A 17,958-nucleotide genomic window follows, 5' to 3' on the forward strand; every position below is an offset into this window, starting at 1 on the left:
CTGTCCTAACAGCTGTCCCAGATGTGAGGCAAAACGGGGAGGGAAGGCTTGAAAGCTGTCCGTCGTCAAACAACAAAACTGGGGTCAGACTCCACTACAGTTCCGCCAGTCCTGGGGTGGTACCAGGTTTCAAGTCACTACCTCCATGAAACAGGACCATCTTCTCTCTGCCTTCTGAGTTACTTACATATACCTACTAAACACAATTCTAAGTTCTTTTTCTTAAAATAATTGCTGTGGTGTTTGGCTCCTGACTATAATCTGGGTGATACAAGTCTTTTTGCTATTCTCAACAGGGTAATTAGCAATAACTTAATGTGTGTGACAGCTGGGCATATAAATGTTTACTCCCCTTTCTTCATGTACCTAATAAAATGGAATGGCTGGCTAAGCATTTCCATCTACACGATCCCATTTCTTAAACTTTTGATTCTAAAGCTTTTAACCTCGCTTGCTATACTTAGGGGGAAAAGGCTAAAGAAAACAGATCTTATACTTTCCTATAAAATGCATGTCTTCCAGACGGGTCATTACACGGACAACATCCTCATTCTTTTTAACCGATGTGCGGTGTTCCATCACAGATGGGACCAGAATCGTTCAACCGCTCCTTTACCAACAGCCATTTGTGTTGCTCCTGAGTTTTGTAGGGGAGGAAACTGAAGCCCTTGAGAGATTAAATGGCTCACTCTTAAGTAACATTTCAAAAATGATAGGGCCAGGATTTCTATAGTCATGAAAAAACAGAGCCCATGCTTAAAAACATTTTTATTTTTAGGTATTTTAAGCAAACAGTTAAAAAAAAAAAAACCCACACTATCCTGTTAATCTACATCAATTTTTAAAATGAAATAAAACACAACTGAATCTTCCCCGTACCCTCCCTGATTCCATCTGCAACTCCCACCCTGGAAAGGCAGAACATGATTTTCACACAACATTCTAATACATGACTTTATACTCATCATATAATCTGAATCCACAGGAATATATTATTGTGCAAAACAGTAACGACATTGCTCACCATGTGCCAACAATGCTTACATGCCAGCCACTCACCAAAACACTGTCCATGCATTATTTCATTAACCATCCCCCCCGCCCCAAATTACCTTGTGAGGTTGGCAACTACTATCTCATTTCATTAAAAAAGTGAAACACAAGTAAGTTTAAGTAATGTGCCCACAGATACACAGTATATTCAATGTGACATAAATGGGGTATACTGTACGTAGCTTCTGCAACTTTCTGCTGAGAAAGTTTTGATTTATCTATGTTGAAAGACACAACTAGCTCTTTCACATTCACTTCCCAAAGTAGCAAGAACCCACTTTTTTGCTTTTCTGTTGATGGAGAGTTAGGCTTTTCCCATTCTTGCTACCTAAACAGTACTGCAATGAACAGTTTTACTGTATAAAAACAGATGTCCCTCCCAACGTGAGGTTCTAGATCTGTTCAGGAGTGGAGCTGCTGGTGATGCACAGGTGACAAGGTTTTGCAAGCTGCCTGGCACAGGCGCCATTACAATTTCCACCCCCACCACAGTGAGCTCCTGCTGTCCCACACGCATGCCCATGCGAGGGCTTACAGAAACCCGTCTCCTTGGGGAGTGTGCGATAGTACATATTAGCCGACATTTCCTGTGCTTACCTCTCCGTACATGCTTCTTAGTGGGCCAATGGTCTGTCACTGAGGCTGGGATTAACAGCACTTGAACACCTGATTCAAAGACTTTCCAATACCTACTCTTCTCTGGGGGCTCCTGGCCCTCTGGCTCTCCCCAGCCCCAACTTCAGTTCTTCCTAGGCAGCAAGAGACAGCAAGGCAGGGTTCAAAGACGATTGCTTGATCTCTAGGGCAGGATGGGGCAGACTTGAGAACCGGTGGCTGGGGCAGTCAGAAACCATCACCTGGGAGCTGCATGGCTTGGAATGGCCCGCCGCTGAACTGCTAACCAGTGTGCTTGCGGAGTGCCTCCAGTCCACACTGTACTCAGGCTCACTTCAAAACACTCCAATTTTGGGGTGCCTGGGTGGCTCAGTCGGTTGAGTGTCCAACTCTGGCTCAGGTCATGATCTCACGGTTTGTGGGTTCGAGCCCCGCATCGGGCTCTGTGCTGACAGCTAGCTCAGAGCCTGGAGCCTGTCACTGGATTCTGTGGTTCCCTCTCTCTCTGACCCTCCCCTGCTCATGCTGTCTCTCTCTCTCTCAAAAATAAAAATGAAACATTAAAAGAAAAAAAAACCCATTTCAATTCTGACTTAGCCGAACTAAATTCAGTCCCATATTCCTTAACAGAGGTGATTTTGTACAGAATTTCCTCGGCACAGCAAGCAGATATAAGTACCCAACCCCAGCCTCCAGAGTGCCCTGTCTGGCTGCAATGACAATAACTCTTGGAAACGTGGGCAACACCTCACAGAGTAAGATCCAGGCACCAGGGGAGGTTGGACCAGGGGAGAGGCCTTAGATGGCTGAGGGGTAGGGAGGGCCAGGCCTTGAAGGGTGAGGGCCTGGGCCAGCATGGATAGGGTCTACACTCGTGGTGAAAGGGGGCAGCACAATGCAGGCCAGTCCCAGGGGTTTGAAGGGTGTACACCTGAACTTCTGATTACACTGATTACACCAAAATGTTTAGTAGTTAGCTCTAAGTAGTGAGACTTTTCTCCTTTTCCTTTTAGCTCATCTGTATTTACTAATCATTCTAGAAAAATAATGTCTTACTCATATAATTAATATTATTTAAAAATTCAGGTTATTGAACAGACTCCATCAGCACAATCCCAGGATATTAAAGACTTACCTCAACATACAGGGACTTCTGTTGATTTTTTACTTCTTTGTACATTTGAAAATCTGGTGTGAATGTTTAAAAATAAGTATATCTCACTTTATAAAAATGGCAGTAGAAAACCCCTATTGGGGCACGAACCCTCTGATGTGACAGTGGCACAAGGAGTTGGGGGGTCAGTGAAACAGGAACAGAAAAGGGGTGTCTCCTTGGTTGCAGCACCAGCCAATTTGAAGCTGAAACTGCCTGGAGCTGCAGCTCTGTGAGAGCTCTGCGTCTGGAGATCAGCTGCCTAACCCGGAGCCTCGCACGCCAAGCCCTCTTTTGCCAATCCTAGGAATCAGGGGGCTTGGTGACGCGAATTTTACACACAGGATGTTCAGTGACTTGTTCAGGATCATCCTGCCAATAAAAGTCACACTGAGCCTGAACTCAGCTCTGGCAACTCCAAGGCCCTTCCCATGACCCTGGGCCCTCAGCACATGGGACCTGGTCCCTGCCCAGCCACTTCTAGAGCCAGTTTCTGATACTATGCCAGTGACGGGCCACCCAATTCCAGGCCGAGGCAGCTGCCGCTGTAGGAAAAGAACAGCAGAGCCAGAGTGACCAAACCTTCCTGAGAGCAAAGCTGAATGGGGACCAGAAGGCAAACACGGGTCTGCGGATTCTCCTTCTTCCCCACCCCTCCCTGCCTGTTCCACGTGACCTCACCACAAAGTATCGAAGGCTTCATTTTCACCTGCCCGCAGCAATCCAGAAACGGTAAGATTCCTTGGGCTCCCCTGAAAGCACACCTTCCAGGTGGGTTTCCTCTTACTACAAGAAACGGCCTGCTCCACCAGGGCACCCCGGCTCACAGCAGTAAAACCCAGGCTGAGATGGTGCTCTACCAAGTGAGTCATTTTATCCTCATATTCCTACTGTGAGCTCTTCAATAATCAGAAGCAATGGCTACTTAGGTAAGTTTTAGAAAAATCAGTCCTTTACCATCACACCACTGAGCTGATTCTTGCTGTTTGCTTTAAGTCAGGCTGGCAAATGAGATGGGGGACCTCTCCCACCAGGCCACCTTTTCTCCAGAGGGCTTCAGTCATGTGAACTGGTTCCTTTGGGTTGAACCTGATGCCAGCACCGGATCTGACATGCAAAGAAGGCTACCTGAAGGTTAGAGGGTCCCTGTAGTGAGCACAAGTTACAGATGCAAGTGCAATACTTAAACAATTTACAATTGTTGTTGAGAGCTGTGAGTCTTGTAGAAAATTCAGACCCTCTGAGGGGAGAGGAGAGACTCCCTTTCATGGAAACTGGCAGCAGGGACAACTAACTGCATGAAAACCTCTCAGCTACATAATTTCACGGAGTCCTTGGGTCTGTGGTTAACCCTTGTAAATGTTAGTTCATCATTCCTAAACCCAAAACTGTTCCAAAGCTCCCTACCTCCGTGGCTCGCTGTGAGGCAGCTCCAGTCCCGGGGGGGGGGACCCTGAAGCTCACACAGCCTGGCCCACCACCTCTCTGGGGCCCTGTCTTCTGCTCATTCACTCTACTTTAGCCCAGGGGCCTCCCTACTATTCTCCAAGCACCAGACAAGATCCCACCTCCTGTGCTGAACCAAGTACCACCTCTTCAGTTGAAGCCCTCCCTAACTAGCCTACTTAAAATCGCAGCCCACCTCCTAATCCAGCACTGCTTCACACTCTTCTCTGATTCATTCTGTCGTCAACGCATATCACCATCCAAAGTACTATGTATCTCACTGTTCACAGTCTGTAAAGATCCGAGAGAGCAGAAATTTTGTCTGTTCCGGTCGCTGTCTGGGCCTCTAGCACAAAACAGTGCCTGGCATCTGGGAGGTGCTCAGCACACTTCTGTTGAAGAGATGGCCCATTGCTGCCCATGCAGACTGTGGGTGGAGACAGCAATGGGGCACTGGAAGAGCCCCATTCTCGAGGTGATCGAGTCCAACCCTGCTCTCTTCCACGTGCCCCTGAGACAACTGTATGCCCATGGCAGATATCCAAAGCCAGGTGTGGGGCCCAAAGCTGCAGCCAGAACTCCCAGGAGGCAACTGGGGAGACTAGCTCTTGCTGCTGCTGCTGCTGAGACTAGTAAGATCAGATAGAATACGCACCACCACAGGATCCAACTGGCCGCTTCCCAGCAGCCCATCACAGCACAGATGTTTCATCAAACCACAGAGGGCAATGGTATCTGCCTTTAGACTGGGGGAGCTCCAGGCCACTGTGCAAAGGCCACTCCTGAGGCCCATGCCCCAGAAGGGCCCCAAAGAACCGGCTGCTGTTCTTCCCCAGCATCACATTCCCTAGCAAGTGGGAAAGGGAAAGCCCTGGGTCTTTGATCTCAGGATTCTTTGCCACCAGCTTCAAAAACAGAAAGGGCTGGACCCTTTGTGAAGGTTTTCTCCACACTGCCCACAATCAAGGGTTCTCTGGCAGGGTAGCTAGGAACCCCTCTCCCCCCACTGTCAGACTGCAAGCTAATCTCTAACATGGTTTTTCATATGCCGAGCCAAATTTGAAGACCACCTGAAGGTCTTCCCACACTCTCTGCATTTGAAGGGCCTCTCTCGGGTATGAAATCTCTTGTGGCTCATGAGCTGTGAGCTTTTGCTAAAAGTTTTCCCACAGGTGCTACATTTGTGGCACTTTTTCCCAATGGGTACGTTCTGGAGTCCAGTGAGCCTGGAGCTCCGGTCACAAGCTTCCTCAGAATCTTCAAGTGGCTTCTCCCCACTTGGTTTTAATTCCTGTAAACTCACCCCGGTGTCCTGGCAGGAAGATAACCCAGCCAGGCTGCATTCAGACTGTGCCATTCTGGTGTGTTTTCTTTGATGAATGCGGAGGGTATGTCTTCCAATGAAATCCTTCCCACACCACTGACATTTAAAAGGTCTCTCTTTAGTGTGGATTCTCTGATGATTAACAAGGCGATGTTTTCTATCGTAAGATTTCCCACACAGATTACATTTATAGCGCTTCTCTCCACTATGTATCCCCTTATGATCTAAAAGACTTCTTTTACGTGTAAAAGTCTTCCCACATTCTTGGCACCAAAAAGGTTTCTCCTCAGCGAGGATTTGCGGCTGCAGATTTGCAGTGTTTCCACTTTCATGGCATTCATACTGTTTTTCCAAAGAGTGAATCCTCTGATGTCGAGAGAGGTTAGAACTCCATCTGAAAGCTTTCCCACATTCCCTGCACTTATAAGGCTTTTCTCTGGTGTGAATTCTCTGATGGATGAGGAGGAATGAGTGATTACGGAAGGCTTTGCCACACTGGCTACATTTGTAGGCTTCCTCTGTGCTGCTTGGAGGAACTGGGAGCACTCTGTCCTGACTAAAAGATGGCCCATCCTCAGGTTTTCTCTGAATGGCATGCTGCTTCTTATGAGCAATAAAGGCTGACCGATGGGTAAACTCTTTTTCACATTCACTACATCTGTAGGGCTTCTCACCTGTGTGAATTCTCTGATGATCTATGAGAGATTTCTTCCGAGTGAAAGTTTTCCCACACTGCTGACACGGAAAAGCTTTCTCCCGAGCAGGGGAACCCTGGGGCTGACTGCAGCTGGAGGTCAGTCTGAAGTCCTTACGTTTGTCTTGATCATAGAACTTCTCTTCCTGGTGCATTCTCAAATGACGAGTAAAGTTTGATCTCCACCTAAAGGTTTTTCTACATTTGGTACATTTATAAGGTTTCTCCTGAGTGTGGACCCTTTGATGCTCAACAACATACGATTTACAGTGGAACGATTTCCTGCACTGACTGCAGTCAAACAGCTTCTCCCTGTTTTGGTCTCTCGAATGATGATCAAATCCTGAGCCACAGGTGGGAGTGTCCTCATACTGCCTAGACTCAAGAAATTTCTGCTTAGCATGGGTTGCCTGGTGTAGACGGTAGGCAGACATGCGTCTGAAAGCCTTGTCACATAAACTGCATTTATAAGGTTTCACCCCGGTGTGAATCTTCTCATGGCGTACACAGTTTGAGCTCCACCTGAAGGCTTTCCCACACACCCTGCATTTAAATGGTTTCTCTTGAGTGTGAAGTCTCTGATGGCACGCAAGCTGAGAGCTCTGACTGAAGACTCTCCCACAGTCACTACACTTATGCGGGGCCTCCACCATGTGAAGACTCTGCCCACGCTGGCAATGTGGGCTAAGGTTGAAATCTTTCCCACATAATTCCTTTGCATTCCCTTTTAGTCCAGCATGAATTCTCTGATGTAGGCTGAACCCGCCAACTATGCACCTGAGCCCTTTCCCGTATTCCTTGTAATCATAGTGGTAGGAACCCCCCCGGAAGCGTCTGCCACAGCCATGTTTAAGGGATCGCTTTCTTCTGGGAACTCTCAAATATGCAGCATGTTTTAAATTAAGACTAGTACTTCTTCCTGACTCTTCAGATTCTTTTCCAGTCTTGTGACTGAGCTTGGTCTCTTCCTTCTTAACTCTTGTTTGTATGGGGTTCCCACATTGCTCCTTTAGCCTGCTCTTCTTTTCAAAAGACTCTCTGAGCCCGATTCCCTCAGAAACCCTCATCACACAACATTCTGATGGCACAGCAAAGGTTTCTGCTTCTTCCAAAGATTCATGTTTTAAGATGAACTTGTTTGTTTTAATCTGGAGCTCACCTCCTGACACAAAATAAAACAAAGGACAGTGTACTTTTTTCCCATACTTGGAACTGCAGAAAGCACCAAAGGACAAAAAAAAAGTCACAGTCTTGGGTGGTGAGGCCTTTGCCTGACCGCCAACACCTTTACCAAAGAATCAGGGAAGGCAAAACATGGAAGAGTGTCCCAGATGCCAGGGAAGGGAGGAGGAGAAGCAGGTGGGCACCCCAGCTAGACATACGCAGAAGTCACATCCCGTTGAACAACAGAGTTGGAAAGTGAGTGTTAGACAGCAAAAGAGGGGAGAGGAATCATGGCCCAAGAGGATAAGAAGGTCCCCAAGAGCCCAGGGGAGGGGATCCATGGAGGACTGGATGAAAGAACTGAAGGCCAAGCCTGTCGCAGGGGCAAAGAAGAGAAGTTGGAGTGGAATTAGGGCTCTTCATTGCACAAAGGGACGGGCATGGGCCTACGGGTCGGCAGGAGTGCAACGAGGGGTGAGGAGGACCATCACTGAGTGGAAAAGACTGCGACAGTAAAGCCCTCCAGTGGGCGAGGACACTTACTGAAAGGGTTTCTGGGGGAAGGGGCAGGGCCAGAAACAAATGTCTACCAGGCCAGTCTGGACGGAGAAGCCCAGAAGCCCAGCACTCCTTAGCATCACTCTTAGGGATCCTCCTTCTGGCAAACAATGAAGTTCCCTGTGATTTACTTGGCATAAAAGACTTTAAGAAAGAGAAGAGCTGGGGGTGCCCACGTGGTTCAGTCAGTTAAGCATCTGACTTCATTTCAGCTCAGGTCATGATCTCATAGTTTGTGAGTTCAAGCCTCGTGTTGGGACTCTCTCTCTGCCCCCCCCCCCCAAATAAGTAAATAAATAAACTTAAAAAAAAAAAAGAAAAAAGAAGGAAAGAAAGAAAGAGAAGAGTAGATGTGAGAGGAGCAGGTTCTGGAGGTTCTCTGGAACTCACCTGCAGGGGCAACACTTGGATTCCCCTTAGGCTGAGTTCCTTGGACATTCAGGCCCCATGGCTCCCTTGCCTCCAACCAGGAAATCAGAACAGGTTTGGTGAACGGCCCCACTGCAGAAGAGAAGGGAATGGGATGATACAGAACGGTGGATAAATCATGCAGAACTATTCTCCAGGACCCTCTCGGGCTTCAGGTCCTCGCAAGGATGAGGGAAAGGCCAGGGAGGCTGGTGGAAGAAGCTAGGACAGGAGACCCAGGCAACCATTTCCAACGGCACTGAGCAGAGATAAAAGGCTGAAAGAAGTCACAGCCAAAAGGCTTACTAGGATTCTCTGGAGGTGGGAGCCACATGACAACTCAATCAGTTAAATCAACCAACATTCTTTTGGATGTCTAACTAGAAACTTGACATATATGACTTTTAATCTTAACAATAATCCAGCGTGACAATCATCATTAGCACCATGCTTCAAGAGAGGAGACTGAGGTAACAGAGAGCCAGGATCTAAGTCCAGGTCAGGCCCCTGTCTAGGCACCATGATAAAAACTAAGAAGGCAGAAGTGAAAGTGGGTAGAAGTATGGGGAAATTAATGTCTTACCCAGAGAAACCATGTTCCCATAATTCTCCAGCATCACATCCCTATACAAGTTCCTCTGAGCAGGGTCCAGCCATCCCCACTCATCCTGGGAGAAGATCACTTCCACGTCCTTGAAAGTCATGGCCTCCTGAAAAACACAGTCCTAGGTCCAAGAGCCGGTCTAGAGCTCCCAGCTTTTATAAGGGGGTAGGCTCTGACACAAGACAGATCTGGAAAGGGTGAGCGAGAAGAGCATCACCCAGCAGAAGAGCTCTAAGCTCAAGGGGGATAATCCGGTCTCCAGGACATGGGCCTCTGGATATGAGGTCACTGGACACAGAGACTCAAGATGAGGGGGAGCCTCAGCAACTCCATAAGGCAGCAGTGCTGGGATGTCATGAAGGACCAAAGGTCCTGTGGCTCACCTGAGGCTGGGCTGTCAACAGGTCTCCTGGGCACCCTTCTCTTTGGGAAAGAGCAGGAGCCTGGGCAACAGGAGGCTCTGAAGGAGAAGAAAGAGCCATGAGAGAAGGTAACTCAGCTCTTGGCACCCCAGTGAGGAGGCCTCCTCTTCCCCCACGTAGAGGACTCTTGGGCCCAGGAGCAGGTATGGACTATTGTTAAACATCCATTTCACATTTCCCCAATGTCCACTGAGGGCTGGGAGGTGTAATGGGAGGTGGAGCTAGGTGGACATGGGTCACAGAAGGTAGAAAGGACACAAGCTAAGGGCCAAGATAAGAAAGGGATTCTCATGAGAGGACAGATGGTGAAATGACAACACTAATTTGGGACGTGTGGCATATGGCTGGGGTCTTAGAGCCAGATGGCGAGTACCGGATTGCCCAGCCAGGAAGTCACACACTCCTATTTCATAGGGAGGCTCCAGGTGGTCCCCAAGAGTAGAGCTGCTCCTGAGAGGTGAAGCAGGGGGCCATATCTGTGAGGCTCGCAGGGTTCCTGTACCCATCCAACGCACATCTGGGCTCTGGGCAAGGGCTGGGTCCTGGCAAGAAGAAAATGTTGTGAGAGAATCCCCATGGGAATCAGAAAGCAAACTCAGAAAAGAGGCCACATGGCCAATCTTTAAGGGCAGCGACCCAGGGAAGGGAAGGGCAGGCCCTTTATGACCTACAAGTAGAGGGAAAAGGAGGAGGAGAAAGCCCAGGGGGGGCCTCCTCACCCCTCAGCCTCCCTGGCCTCTAGTGCGGACCATGAGGGAGACAGGTGGAGCCAGATTCCAGTTACAACACAGGAAAGTACCTAGCGAGGCAATGCTCTCAGGCCTCAGGTGCTGCACTGACACCTCCCCACTAGTCCTCAACCCCCACCTCTGGTCTGGAACTTAGAAATGAGAGAGAAGAATTTATTCCTGAGTTAAACTGATACTGGTTCACAAGAGAGATGCAGACATAACATCTACCATGTATCAGGGGCTGTTCTAGGTGGTGCTAAGCTAAGTGATTTCAAAGGACAGCTCCCAGACAGCTAATCTGAGGTAGCATGTAACACTGCCAGAGAGGTAGCACTACCTGTGAGGGTTGGCCACGGAACCATAAAAGAAAAAGTCTCAGATCCAAAAAACGGAAGTGCCCATCCAAGCAGAGACTTGGAAAGAGGCAACTTGCTCTGGGACCTCTAATGGCTCCAGTCTCGGAGGCAAGGCTATCCCCGATGTAGAAATGAGTAGAGGAAGCTAATAGCTAATGAACTGTAAGTTTTTCCTGGTTCTGTGGCCAACACATTGACCTGGCTAAGAGGAATCTTAGCCTGAGGCCATTAAACATCTGACACCAAGCTATAGACTAAAGACGATGAACCTGGTCCTCCCAAACCCTACCAAAAAGAGAATAAAGAAATAATACAAGATGGAAGCACATAGCCCAATGAGTTTAAGGACAAACATTAACAGACCCTAGTTTCTCAATTCTTATGAACCATATGGTGATTCTGTAATTTTATGTGCATCTTGAGCTTTCTGTTCATTTTTCAGAATTTAGAAGGTTCTCCCAACCTGTTTTGTTTTCTAATTTCTAACTACTTTCAACAAGGTAGGCCCTGTCTGCACATTTGGCAATGTTTTCATGGATTTTTGAACCCTACCTCTAGCTCTAAATGAGTTAAATGTAAGCAAGCTACAATTAGGTATCTACTATGAACCTTATTCGCTTTAATAAATTAGTTTTCAATCCTTTTGAACATCTTGGTGTTTTGGAAAAATGATAAATGCTCTTTAAGATTTTTAAAAATAGTAACCAATGTTATGCAAAGAGGTTTCTTTCTTAATAGTCATACCTTGTATTGATTTATTACCATTTACTGCTGGTAGATGTTCAGTCAGATATGCTACTCAACTTAATTTTTCCATTATATTTGGGGAAAGAGTATGTCAAATATGGTTCAAAGATCTTAAAAGGCAGGGCGCCTGGGTAGCTCAGTCAGTTAAGCATCCAGCTCTTGATTTCCACCCAGGTCAGGATCTCACGGTTTGTGGGACTGAGCTCCACGTCAGGCTCTGCGCTGTCAGCTTGGGAGTCTCTTTCTCTCCCTCTCTGTCGCTCCCTCACCTCTCAAAATAAAGGAATAAGCATTTTAAAAAATCTTAAAGGTAACTTTCATTTATGCATGCATCATATATGTAGACTTACACATATTTTTATTAAAAATAATTTTAAAGAAGCCTATAAAAATGATAAATGCTCTTAAAAAAAACAAACCAACCAACCTCCAAGCTACGGGAAGCACTGAGAAGCGAGCTCGTGTAGGGCAGAGCTCACTTTAACTGTCAGCTGCTCTGCTGCCAGCCGCGGGGCAGGCAGCTCTGTTTCCCAGCTCTAAGGCCAGAACCGGGGACATGGTAGGCACTAAATATACACTGAACAAATTCTCACTGTTACATCAGTTTTGCATTTCCTTTTCAATAAAGTGAGGCTCTGAAAGAGTGTGAGCAAGAACAATGAGGCTGTGGAATAAGTCCTCCAATTTCCTGGCCCTGGGCTGAGCCTCAGTACTTTTCTTACCCTTGACCCCTGCAGAGAATAAACCCTCAAAAGCTTACTAAGAGAGAACGAATGTGTTATGAGCCCAATGCATTTACAGGTCTTAACATGCACGCAGAAGCCAAGACTCTAACAAGCAAGAGACATCACTCCCACTTAACAGATCAGAGTCGAGCCAAATGGGATCTGTGGAGACGGAATAGCATAATACAAGTTACTGTGTCCAAAAACTCATTACTGTCATCTATGGATACTTGCTGACCCTCTTCCTGGAGCTGACTGTCCTCTGAGAAGGCAAGAAGGGCTGCCTGCTACAAGGTCCTTGGATCAGGACCCAGTTCTCTGCTGCTCAGGTGCCACGGGAATGAGAAGGGAAGACATTCCCTGCATTCCTCAATGCTGAGCCTTCAGAGGCCCAACCCAGTCACTCTAGACAAGCCAGCTCACTGACAGGCAGAGTTCCCTGAGGACTGCACACTTGCTCAGACTCACCCTCCACGGTGACCCATCGATGTCCCTCTGTAGCTCTTCCAGCAGGGCCACAGCCTCCCCACCACTCTCAGGGTGATGCAGCTGCACCCAGGTCCGCAGCTCTCCGGGCAAGATGCTCAGGAACTGCTCCAGCACCAGCAGCTCCAGGATCTGGGCCTTGGAGAGAATGTCAGGCCTCAGCCACCAGCGGCAGAGCTCCCGGAGCCGGCTCAAAGTCTCTAGGGGCCCAGAAGATTCATGGTAGCGAAGCTGCCTGAAGAGCTGGCGGAACAGCTCCTGGCCAGAACGGTTGAGTGTCTGTGGCCTGGCAGCCTGAGCTGAAGTGTAGCCATCATCCTCTTCTTCCTTCTTGACCATCTGAAGACGCCCCTGTTTCCTTGAAGCCTGGGCCTGAGCTGGATGGACAGCATACCACCTGCCTGGAGGCATCACTCCTGTTCAGGGTCTAGCCAGCAGGGTGCAAACCAAGTCTATGTCAGCTGTGTCGCTGCTGGGATCTCAGGAGTAGCTTTTCGGCACAGTGGTGGGCAATGCCATTTGCTGGGACATCACACGTCACTGGTAAGAGACTAAAATAACCAATATTACAGTTCAGGAGGATGTGAGAGTGATGGTGCAGTTAGATGCTGGTAGCCAGGATCATCCTAGGATGTATGAAAAGAGGCCACATGACTATTTACATACGGATGCCTGCCATATCAGGCAGACCCAGGCTAGACTGTCACATTTTGGGGTAAACTAAGAAAATTTCCCAGAATACAGGAAAGCATGTACAGGGCTTGTATGCCCAAAATTACAAATGGCAGATGAAAGAAGCCAAAAAAGATCTAAATAAATGGATAGACACACCATATCATGTACTGAAAAAGCTGACAGAGTAAAGATGTCAATCCTCCCCCCAAAGGATCTACAGGTTTAATGCTATTCCTATCAATATCTCAGCAAGGGTTTTTGTATATATAGACAAGATTATCCTAAAATTTATGTGGAAAGACAAAGGAATTGCAATAGCTAAAGCAATTTTTTAAAATTAGAATAAAGTATGGGGAAATAGTCTATTTGATTTCAAGACTTAGAGCTACAATAATCAAGACTGTGAATCCAGCAATTGCCCTAACAGGTATTTACCCAAAGAAAACAAAAATACTAATTCAAAGGGATAAATGCACCCTGATTTTTAAGGCAGTTTTGTCTACAATAGCCAAGTTATGGAAACAGCCCAAGTGTCTGTCAACTTATGAAAAGACATACAAACTGATGAAAGATGTAAAGAAGATGTGGTACACACACACACACACACACACACACACACACAGAGGAATATTAACTCAGCCATAAAAAAGAATGAAGTCTTGCTATCTGCAATAACATGGATGGGGCTTGAGAATGTTACACTAAGTGACATAAGTCAGCCAGAGAAAGACAAATACCATATGATTTCAGTCACGTGAAATTTAAGAAACAAAACAAATGAGCAAAGGGGAAAAAAGACAGAAACAAGAAACAGGCTCTTAAACAAACTGATGGTTACCAGAGGGGAGATGGGTGAGGTATGGTAAAATAGGTAATGGGGGTTAAGGAGTGTACTTGTGACGAGCACAGGGTGTTGTATGGAAGTGCTGAATCACTAAACTGTACACCTGAAACTAACACAACACTATATGTTAACTAATTGGTATTTAAATAACAACTTAAAAGACTGTGGTACTGGTGGAGGAAACAACACATAAATCAGACGAACACAATTATACCCAACTGATCTGTAATATCAAATGTGACCGTACTAATATTGTAATATAATACTTTAAAATATCTCAAATAAGTAACTCAAAAACAAAACAAATGCTGATTAGGAATCCCCTAAATAACTATGACCCCACCAATGGATTAAGAACTGTAATTTGGAAACACTAATCCAGCTCTCTACTAAACTTATTTCCATTGGTAATTCACCACAATGGAGGCTGTCCGAAGGTTCAAGCCACTTTCTGGATATAGCAGAGCTTAGGGTACAGAGTAGAGAACATGAACTAAGACTGACCTGGATTCAAATCTATCTCCCCACTAACTGTGTGACAACAGATGCATCACTTTACCTCTTAAAATCTGTGTGGCCTCACTGTATAAAATGTGTGTGGTTGCGGGGTTTAAATAAACTACCTGGGAACATTTTGGGCCCTCACTGAATGTCTGTTTCTTCAGACCTGGGGAAAGAGCTTATGCTGCAGGCCACATCACAGCATAGGAATCTACTCTGCAGAATGTGCCCAACTGATTTTTTATAAAGGTGCAAATACAATTCAAAGGAGGAAGGAAAAGCTCCTCAGCAAATACTGCTGGAGGAACTGGACATTCATAGGCACAATAATGAGTCAACTTAAACCTAGTATCTTATACAAAAGTGAATTCAAAATGAATCACTGACTTAAATATAAAACATAAAACTATACTACTTTTAGAAAAAAGCACAGGAGAAAATCTTCAGGAGCTAAAGCTAGGCAAAGAGTTACTAGAATTGGGGGCGCCTGGGTGGCTTAGTCGGTTAAGCGTCCGACTTTCGCTTAGGTCATGATCTCGCGGTTCGTGGGTTCGAGCCCCGCGTCGGGCTTTGTGCTGACTGCCAGCTCAGAGCCTAGAGCCTGTTTCAGAGTCTGTGGCACCCTCTCTCTCTGACCCTCCCCTGCTCATGCTGTCTCTCTCTCTCCTAGAAATAAATAAAACATTTTTTTAAAAAAATTAAAAAAAAAAAAAAGAGTTACTAGAATTGACATCCAAAGTATGATCCATAAAAGGGAAAACTGATAAACTGGACCTCATCAAATTTTAAAACTTCTGCTTTTGGAAGACCCTTGTCGAAAGGATGAGAAGACAAGCTACAAACTGGAAGATAATATTATAATATTTAGAAATCATATATCTGACAAAGGACTGGAAACTTACTGTATAAAGAATTCTTGGGCTGCCTTGGGTGGCTCAGTCGGTGAAGTGTCCAACTTCAGCTCAGGTCATAGTCTCATGGTGAGTTCAAGCCCCGCGTCAGGCTCTGTGCTGACAGCTCAGAGCTTGGAGTCTACTTCAGATTCTGTGTCTCCCTCTCTCTGCCCTGCTGCATTCCCTCCCTTCCTCTCTCTCTCTCAAAAATAAACATTAAAATTTTTTCTCAAAACTCAACAGCAAACAATCCCCTAAGAAAATGAGCAAAAAACATGAAGATACATTTCACCAAAGAGGACATACAGAGAATAATAAGCACATGAAAAAATGTTCAACATAATTAGCAATCAGGGAAATGCAAACTAAAACCACAATAAGATAATCACTTTACATCTATCAAAATGGCTAAAATAAATAACAATGACAACACCAAATGCTGTTGAGGATATAGAGAGACAGATCACTCATGCGTTACTAGTGGGAATGTAAAATTGTACAGCCACTCTGGGAAACAGTCTGGCAGTTTCTTAACAACCCCACAGTAACTACCATACAACCTAGCAGCTGCACTCCTGGACACATTATCTCAAACAAATGGAAACTTATTCTGCAGAAAACCTGTACATGATTGTTCACTGCAGCTTATTCATGATAACCCCAAAATGGGTACCACTCAGATGTCCTGCAATAGATGAATGGTTAGACAAATTGAAGCACAATGATACTATGGAACACTACTTGAAATAAAAAGAATGAGTATATGCAACAACTTGGATGCATCTCCAGAGAATGATGACAAGTTAAAAGAGCCAACCTTAAAAGGCTACACGGTGTATCATTCTACCTATATAATATTCTTAAAACGGCAAAAGTATAGGAATGGAGAGATTAGTGGTTGCCAGGGTAGTTGAGGACTGGAGGAGAGAGCAGGAGGAAAGCACTGTGGTTTTACATAATAAAGAGCCTGACTTCATTTCTGATGTTTACAGACAGCTTTCAAGCCCATCACTCTTCAACTTGCCAACATCTGGACAAAGAAATAAGAAAGCCCAGGTGCCCCCTTAGTACTGGCAGGGAGTTCGAAGCACGCAAGCCCTGGACTATGTACAGAAAACCTCACCAAGCCCCACTCTAACCACAATAAAAGCCAAAGCCAGTCACCTCTCCTTGCTCTCTCAAGCCATTTTCTTTTTCTTTTTTTTCTTTTACATTTAAAATTTTTTTAATACAAAGGATAGCAATTCAAATCATGCTTTACATTTCTATTTAAGTTTATACTGCACTAAAATTATTTTACACGAAGGGGTGCCTGACTCAGTGGCTCAGTCAGTTAAGTGTCCGGCTCTGGATTTCGGCTTGGGTCCTGATCTTGCAGTTCATGAGTTCAAGCCCACACGGGGCAGACTCCACACTGACGGTGTGCAGCCTGCTTGATACTCTCTCTCTCTGCCCTTCCCCAGCTTGCTCTAAGTAAATAAATAAAACTTAAAATAAAAAATAAATTATTTTACATGGAAACACAAGTTGATGTATCATGATATAATACCTTAGAAACATTCTTTGATATTCACATCTATATTAATGGATATTTCAAAGTCCACATGAATAAATTTTCTAAGTATATACCAGATCACCTAACAAAAACAAGTCTATAATGTTAATCTGTTTTATGAGCAGATATTTAGTATTTATTATTATTTATCCTTTGGGAAATACACCAACTTTTAGAACACATTTAAGTCAATCATAGAACCTAGTAATAACATTTGAGCAACACCTGAAAATTCTTCATTAATGTTGAGTCTCTACAAGACTAATTTTTATTTATTAATTAATTTATTTAATGTTTACTTATTTATTTTTTGAAAGAAAAAGAGAGCAAGTAGGGGAAGGGCAGAAAATCCCAAGAGGCTCCATGTTGTTAGCACAGAGCCCAATGTGGGGCTCAAACTCATAAACTGAGATCATGACCTTACCCAAAATCAAGAATTGGACACTTAACTGACTGAGCCACTCAGGCGCTCCTACAAGATTAACGTTTAAACACAACATTTATTTTATTCAAAAATGAAGAGGGGGCACCTGGGTGGCTCAGTCCATTAAGTGTTTGACTTTGGCTCAAGTCACAATTTCATGGTTCGTGGGTCTGAGCCCCATGTCAGGCTCTGTGTTGAAAACTCAGAGCCTGGAGCCTGCTTCAGATTCTGTCTCCCTCCCTCTCTCTGCCCCTTCCCCCACTCACGCTGTCTCTCTCTCTCAAAAAATAAACATTAAAATTTTTTTTTAAAAAAAGAAAAGAAAAGGTGTTAGTTCTTTTATCCAATGGAGCAGAATTATATAAAGAGAGATAATAAGAATAATCTTCAATTCTGGCTTCTAAGGTATGTTTCATAAAACTTAAACACTCAGTTTTCATCACTGTGTTGCAGTAACTAATAACAACAACAACAACAACCAATGTAAGAGTCCTTGAAAATCATGATTCTTCTCAAAGCTTGGCCTTAAAGATGACGAATGAATGGCAACCTCCTGGATCCCGTTTTAAGTTAGTTCTAC

The 17,958-nt window shown here is 45.3% G+C and overlaps 1 protein-coding gene across 1 annotated transcript; it reads right to left on the reverse strand.

Annotated features, from left to right (window-relative positions):
- Positions 1-753: 753 nt before the first annotated feature.
- Positions 754-13,104, reverse strand: ZNF445 (zinc finger protein 445). Its single transcript, XM_077754309.1, has 6 exons — positions 12,469-13,104; positions 9,815-9,983; positions 9,403-9,479; positions 8,999-9,125; positions 8,398-8,508; positions 754-7,447 (listed from the first exon to the last, which is right to left on the reverse strand). Exons 1-6 carry the CDS (start codon positions 12,895-12,897, stop codon positions 5,289-5,291), a joined length of 3,072 nt encoding a protein of 1,023 aa, XP_077610435.1. The 5' UTR covers positions 12,898-13,104; the 3' UTR covers positions 754-5,288.
- Between the last annotated feature and the right edge of the window lie 4,854 nt (positions 13,105-17,958).

This window comes from Crocuta crocuta, unplaced genomic scaffold, assembly GCF_008692635.1.
Source record: "Crocuta crocuta isolate KB4526 unplaced genomic scaffold, BGI_CrCroc_1.0 scaffold70, whole genome shotgun sequence".
Lineage (NCBI taxonomy): Eukaryota > Metazoa > Chordata > Mammalia > Carnivora > Hyaenidae > Crocuta > Crocuta crocuta.